General features: G+C 39.9%; 1 protein-coding gene across 1 annotated transcript; it reads right to left on the bottom strand.

The window, feature by feature from the left end:
• Window positions 1–3,277: 3,277 nt before the first annotated feature.
• LOC131255621 (proline dehydrogenase 1, mitochondrial-like) lies at window positions 3,278–7,100 on the bottom strand. Its single transcript, XM_058256378.1, has 4 exons — window positions 6,508–7,100; window positions 4,984–5,629; window positions 4,072–4,312; window positions 3,278–3,668 (listed from the first exon to the last, which is right to left on the bottom strand). Exons 1-4 carry the CDS (start codon window positions 7,009–7,011, stop codon window positions 3,602–3,604), a joined length of 1,458 nt encoding a protein of 485 aa, XP_058112361.1. The 5' UTR covers window positions 7,012–7,100; the 3' UTR covers window positions 3,278–3,601.
• Between the last annotated feature and the right edge of the window lie 741 nt (window positions 7,101–7,841).

Raw genomic sequence — 7,841 nt, 5'->3', positions numbered from 1 at the left:
CATTGTATCCTGAAGATAGATCTGATCGTTTCGTTATCATTTTCTTCTATCCTCTGTTGTGTTTTACATTTCTAACAGCTAGATGATCGTTTCATTATCATTTTCTTCTGTCCTCCATTGTGTTTTACATTTCTAATAGCTAGATGGTATGGGTATGTGTGCCCATTTCAAGCCCATCATGGTATGAGTGTGTAATGCGGCGCTAACTCCACAACACAGCCTGTGGTGATTGAGAACTCCAAATTCGACAAGAGAATTGAGAAAGGAATGATTGAATTCTCCAGGATGGACGACCACGAGTGATTCAAGCGAAGATCCAACCCAAACTCAAGAACAAGAAAAAGGGAATCTACCTTTTCTTTTTCCATCTTCTTAAAGAGAGTAAAATTCATTAATTCATTAAAGAACTAAAATTTACAAAGGATGAAGATATTTATGCTAAATGCCTATCCTAATTAATTAAGACCACTCATTTTTTTAAAACCCATTTTTAAAAATCTTAATAAAACAAACTAATGGAATGTAAAAATATCAAAATACCCCTAAATATAAGTAAACAACTAAATAACATAAATTGGAAGTTAGGCCTGTGTGGCCCATAAACAAGTGTACATGATGTCCACCCTAATCAAATGTGGTATTTTGCTTGTGTTTCCTAGCAATTCTGGGACTATGAATAATCCACTCATGGGCCATGCAAATATCTACAGCGACAATGATCTTGATCTAGATGCTGCCTGCCTCAGATTCCATGGATTGGAGAAAACTTGTCGTTGAGTTTTGCTCAGTAGTGATTCTCCCAATGAGTTTTAATGAATTGAATCTAATAGAACGCACCGTCGGTGCGTGAAAATCAATGGAAATTGTTTAGACGGCGCGAAGAAATCCTCCTACCTCATTTAAAAATGGGCTACAAAGCTATTTCATCAACCTAGCTCAAGGGGGGACAAAAATCCTCTCAACATCATTCGAGTCACTATCCACATGTTCACACAAGTGGATAAGTACTGCAACCACTGTGTTTGGCTGATAATCGTAGTCAAATGTCTTATCTTCTCCATCTCTGTCTTCATCAAATATTGGTCCTCCAATGTTGCCATGAAGTTCAGTGTCGTTGAAAACTGGCTCTTCATTGAAGTTTGTGCCAATGAGTATTAATGAATCGAATCTATTAGAACGCACCGATGTGTGTGAAAATCAATGAAAATTGTTTCGAATGCGCGACGAAATCCTCCTACCTCATCTAAAAATGGGCTACAAAGCTATTTCATCAACCTAGCTCAAGGGGGGACTAAAATCCTCTCAACATCATTCAAGTCACTATCCACATGTTCACACAAGTGGATGAGTACTGCAACCACTGTGTTTAGCTGATAATACCAGTCGAAGGTCTTATCTTCTCCATCTCTGTCTTCATCAACTATTGGTCCTCCAATGTCGCCATGAAGCTCAGCGTCGTTGAAAACTGGCTCTTCATTGAAGTTTGTGCCAATGAGTTTTAATGAATCGAATCTAATAGAACGCACCAATGTGTGTCAAAATCAATGGAAATTGTTTAGACGGCGCGACGAAATCCTCCTACCTCATCTAAAAATGGGCTACTAAGCTATTTCATCAACCTAGCTAAAGCGGGGACAAAATCCTCTCAATATCATTCAAGTCACTCTCCACATGTTCACACAAGTGGATAAGTACTGCAACCACTGTGTTTGGCTGATAATCGTAGTCAAATGTCTTATCTTCTCCATCTCTGTCTTCATCAAATATTGGTCCTCCAATGTTGCCATGAAGCTCAGCGTCGTTGAAAACTGGCTCTTCATTGAAGTTTGTGTATTCGTCAGGCTCCTTGTCGAAGGTGAGAGTCTGGTCAAGATCTAAAATTTCAACACTTTCTTCGGATTAATCTATGTCATAAATTAGATCTTCAATGAGATTTAAATATTCAATGGACTCAAATTTATGTCTTCTTCTTCAGGTTGGGTTGATAGATGCTTAAGTGGATCATTATAGACGGTTTATAGTTGGAGATGTAAAGATGTGTGATTTTTGCTTGAATGGTTAGAAGGGTTGAAGTTCGAGTTGGATAGCTGATTTTTTTTTTTTGGTCAACAATGAGATTGACAGCTCGACCATGGTCTAAAGAGAATTGGGGTGAGGCTAATATGTCTAGACTTTCTTAAAAGAGAAGATAAGGAGAGTTGAAGGTTTCAACTATTAAGGCAATGGTGATGTTAGATAGATGGAATGATGGCTAGATATGGATGGGGCTTTGGCCAAGTTTCATGGATGGATGGTTGGGATTTGTTATTATTGGATGGTTAGACAAAGATGGCTAGGGTTGAAAGTGAGGTGCACCTTAGATGTTTTTACCTACAAACCTTCGAAAGAGAAAACATAAATGTTACATCTCCATGCCCTGATCCAATAATTAATTTAAATTTAAATTCTAACTAATTTATTTAAATTATTATTTTTCTTCTATTTTTATGAGTTGGTAGAGATTTGTTATGGATTTATTTTTCTCTGGAATGAATAGATCGGAGTTGTCTTTTGCCATTAATCTTTGTTTTACATGAGGACCACTTTCCCTTCTTTTACGTGGGCTTGATGGGGGGCTTGGACCCCTATCACAAAAGAATGAATTCTATCGGCTCTTTATCTTCTCTTTTCAAATGGTGGTGCGGTGATGGGATTGGAACTGAGCAGTTGGGGTGGTGGGCTGGTTGCTAGATCAGAGATAACGAAGGCTACGACGTCGAGATGCTTGGCAGCAGCTCTTTGGTGCTAATGCCAGAAGGATGATGACAGCGACAAGAAGAATCGACAATAACGGAAGGATGGCATTGATGGAACGGTGATAGTCATAGATGGAAGTGACAGCGGTACGTAATCCAATCCCTACAAATGTTTCAGCAGTGGGTGTTCAATCCTCATTGTTTCCTTGTCGTGTGATGCACTCGAGTTTTGGAACTTCCTCATGTTTGGGTTCATGTACTAATTAAAGCTGGCAAAAAGGATGGGCGGGCTGGGGTGGATTTCTTACTAACATCACAGTATCCATAGAGGTTTCTTTCAATAGTTAGTCCCATTGCCAAACGCCATACATGCATTCATTGTCTTTGCAACGGTAATCATCATTAAAAAACACTGCATCTCCATGGTGGCTACTCAATGAATGGTCAGTCATCAGCCAGGTAGTTGGGTCCAATAGCCAAGCCTTATGTATGGGTCAATAGCAAATTGGGTTAATTTAAACAGTAGAAAATGTTGAAGAAAATAGAAAAATACATTTTTAGATTGAAATATATTTTGTGTACAATGTTTTTGTAAAACACTGTTTGTATAACTCAGGGGAGGAAAAAATCCTCTCAACATCATTCGAGTTACTATCCACATGTTCACATAAGTCATGAGTGCTGCAACCACTGTGTTTGGCTGATAATCGTCATCGAATGTCTTATCTACTGTATATGTTTTATGTACAATATCCTTGTAAAACACTGTTTGTATAACTGATGGGTCCCATCATAGATGGTTCATTCCCAAAATATTTTATATTGATCAAAAGCTTTACATTATTGGCATCAAATACATGGTTAGCCTAAGTCATTATCTTGTCAGGCTCCCTCCCCATGACTGCAACCTTCAATCTTCTCTTTAGCTCTTTGCTGCAAATGCCCAGAAAAAAGAAGAAGAAGACTTTAAAGAATCAGATTTTGGTTTTTACAGGTGAGACTAATGATTCAATGATCAAGTCCATCGGTCTGATGCGGCCCGCCATGTACAGGCCATGCCCTAAAAGTTAGAAAGATCCTCGCCACCAGGCGTGGATAGTTGTATGTACACAGACCACTAACTAAAAAGATTAGGATTTTTTCTCTCTCCTAACTGGGAGATTTTGGGGACATGGTCATGGTGGGTCCAATCCAATCTAAGAAATTCTGGGTCATGGATGGGTCCCGTCAGGCAACATGCCTAGTTCGAATGATCACGCAGATCGTCACATGTATGATACACAATCTGAAGTCACAAAAATGTCAAAAGATAATCTGAAAATTAAGATTTTTATACCTCATTAACTGCCTATCTAATGTGGATGCTGATAGAAGGCCTCTGTTCTCTTCAGCTCTTCTCAGCAAGTAAGGTATGACATTCTCCACTGGCCCAAATGGCAAGTACTTGCTCACATTGAAACCTCCATTCCTCAGCCCAAGTGAAAGCCCATCTGCCATTCCCTTCAGCTGAGCAAATTGCAGCTTCTGATTCCCCTTCCCAATCTTCAGCTCCGCCGCCTTTGCAGCTGCCGCTTTCCCTGATCGACGATCCAAAAATATCACAACAGAGTTCAATCCACAACTTCATTTTATATATATATATATATATATATATATATATATATATATCAAAAGCAAAAAGGTGCTGAAAGAGTATGGATTCATTTGAGAAATGAGGGAGAAGGAACTATTAATTATGAGAGACTGTCCTGTGGAGAAACTGTTCAAAAATAAACTATGTTAGACTAATCTCTATGTAATGATTTAAAACAAAACATTGCAGAGAGAATCTTTAGCTTTTGAATAACAGAAGATGTTTATGTACAAACCATAAACTGACTTGTGGTTAATAAATCATCACTAACCATCCCAGTCCGGTTTATGGGCCGCCCAATGATTAAAAGATCACATCCATCCGATGCTCCATCTATTTGATCGACACCTACTTATGGATGGTTAGCATAAGTTCACACATTGATCTAATATGCTATCATTTCAACGGCGATTGATGATCCAAGAGCTGGCCCCGAACGAGGATGGGGACGTGCACGAATAAATGGTTGATGGGGTTATACACTGAACTTCAGTGTATAATATGTCCTCGATCAAGATCATTTATCTGTAAAGAACATCATGGGTCCTGATATATTCTAATTACAAAACAAGATAATTGAAATTTCTTTTTAACATGAAATGTTTAAGTTCTTACCGGATTCAAGATTATGGGTTGCAAGCACAACCGATCCATGGCCTCCGGCAATCTTCTCGAGCATGAACGATGTGCACTCGTTGTAGCAATCATGCGTCTCCTGGATGCTCGAATGAATTGGAGAGGCAGCACCCGATGCAGAAGCCAGCTGAGTTTCTCTCGTCATATAAGCCCCCCTCACCAATTTAAACCCGATCGAAATCCCCCTCCTTTCGGCAGCTTCGACGGCTTTGACCAATCTCTCTTTCGCATCTCTTAAGTACGTCTGAATCGTCCCATAAACAATGGGATTTTCATCGTTGTTGAAGCGGATTGCAGCTGAGTAAGTGAAGTAGTCAATGGCGGGTTGCACTGAAGTGTATTCAGCATCGACGAGTAATGGAAGGTTGGTTTGGTGGCATTTCTCACATAGTTTGGAAAGCCTTTGTTGGGCTAGTTTGAGATCTTCTTCTTCTTTTTCAGTTAGAGGTTCTGGCTCAGATGTTGTGTGGTAAAGAGGGCTGGAATTGCTGAGGAATGGCAATGATTCGATCTTCCATGGAAGATGGAATGAAGGGTCCTTATGTTCCCACCTCAGCAAATCACTCATCCGTTCCAGTAACGAAATTGGGCAGATTGCGGTGATCTTCACGCATGCAAAGCTCACCTGTTACAACAAAAATTCCAGTCACTTCTTTCATTCATTACTGAAAATTTTGGATCTTCATTTACTCATCTGTTTGCTGCTTGTTTGTAGCAAGTGCATACACCAAATCTCGGTGTTTGTTTGTTGGCAGGATCACTGTGTCTAAATTCATGAACATCCAAAAGAATCAAACTTCTGAATTTCTTAATCAGACAAGGGAAGATCAGAGTACCATGCAAAGATCACTGATTGGATGATCCTAACCATCCAAAATTTGGCCTTCTTTGCATAGCCATCAGTTTTACTAGCAGCTACTGCTGGGACGGTTTGGATTGCTTGATCAAAGTGATTCTTCAGAACTATAAGTAATCCAAGGTGAGACCCACCTCAAATGGGTGGTTCAAATTGTTGAAACAGGACCTGTTCCTCATAACAATCTTGACCATTCATTTGATACGCTAGTGATCGGATGGTTAGAATCGTCCGATCCATTTGATTTTTGGTCAGTAGCTCATGAAGGGTGTACTGCAGAAAATGGACAGTCCAGATCACCTGATCGAACCATACATATGTCTACATGCATCTAAGAGCACTCTAACTTACAGTGCTATTTGGAACACTAAGTGATTTCTATACTTCGAAGAACTTAAAAATCCATATTTTAGAAAACTGAAACAGAATCCAAATTTGCTAAACAGAAACAAAATCCATTCTAAAAATAACAACATAATCTCATTTTAGGAGAGGATTCTTCTACAGAATTCATATCAAAAATCAAAGAAATTCAAGTTCAAGAAAATTCAAATTTATCAAAAAATAAATAAAAAAATTGAATTCTCCCATCAATCAAAAACAAAGAAAATAATCAAAGAACAAAAATAAAATTCCGCGACACATACCGAAGATGGCGGAAGCAACGACGTCGTCTCAACGGTCTTCAAGAACTCCTCCAAATTCCTATCGCAACCTTCGTTATCCGTCGCATCTTCCAACCCATAATCCAAAATCCCACGCAACCCATTGTCCCAAAGCCTCTGAAGCGTCCGGCTCGCCTCTTCTAAATCCTCACCAGCGCAGAAATGTTCATAGATCGATCTCTTTATAATCCCCATTAACACGCCTCGAAAGTACTTGTTTTCCATTAGGCTCGACCGCATGACCTTAATTCCAACATCGACGGCCGGTTCAAAGGCTACGAGGTGAAGATTTGTCATTGATTTCACGAGTTGCGAAGTGGGTACCGAAGAGAATAGCTGTTCTCCATTGTCAAAGTTCAAATCGTCGATCAGAGACGTTGGTGGCTTCAGAACGGACCGTTCTGGTTTCCCCACGAAACCAATAGAAGAAGAGGAATTGAAACATCTGAGATTCTTCAGGAGTTTTGGGGAGAATCTGATTGCCATCAAAAGCTTTTTTTCTTTTCCCCCCTCAAAAATCTCCTTCTTCTCGCAGTAAATGGAAAAGGAAGGAGATTTGAGGCTGATATAGAGAACAGAGAAGTGCTCTGTTTTTCGAGGGGGAGGGTAGTTTGGGGATTTTAAAAGTTTTTGGTCGCTGAGCTGGAGTTACTATCAGGAAAAGGATGGTGCGGGAATCGGGGAGATTCCAAAAACTATTCAGATTCTTTTGGGAAATTTGGAAATTTTCAGTCATTCATTATCTATTATCTGATAATCGGAGCCGTACACGTGGATTTGTCCGAATTGGACTCGGATTCGGTTGTGACCCTTCAATACCCGTCAGTGCTGGGGCCCACAGTTGTATTTGTATTCCGGCATTTGTATCCTCCCGTTTTGCAACGTGGTCCCTTTTTGACAAAAATGGCCCTGACGTGTCTTGCCCGCGTGACTTGAACAGTAAGGGCATTTTGGTCCAAACAAAAATGCATGAAATGTAAGAGGGTATTTCTAGAAGTAACGGGTTGAGTTGACAGTTGACTGACTATGTTGTAACGGTACGTTGAAAGGGGAGGCTACGATACCGTTACAGGAAGTCCGTGAGGCGCACTAAAACGAACGTGTGAAATCCACTCCGTCCATCTGTTTTTAGAGATGATTTTAGGATGAGAACATATAGATGAGGTAGATAAAAGACTTAAGTGGGCCACACCACAGGAAACAGTGGGGATGATGGACGGTTGAAACCTTCATGGAGTTACTGTGGATTTTATGTGCCATCCAACCCGTTCATAAGGTGAATCCTACCAGGATGATGGGAAGACAAAACTTATCAG

This window comes from Magnolia sinica, chromosome 9 (assembly GCF_029962835.1).
Source record: "Magnolia sinica isolate HGM2019 chromosome 9, MsV1, whole genome shotgun sequence".
Lineage (NCBI taxonomy): Eukaryota > Viridiplantae > Streptophyta > Magnoliopsida > Magnoliales > Magnoliaceae > Magnolia > Magnolia sinica.
The sequence above is the reverse complement of the archived record's forward strand: the minus strand, read 5'-3'. Positions and strand labels throughout refer to the sequence as shown.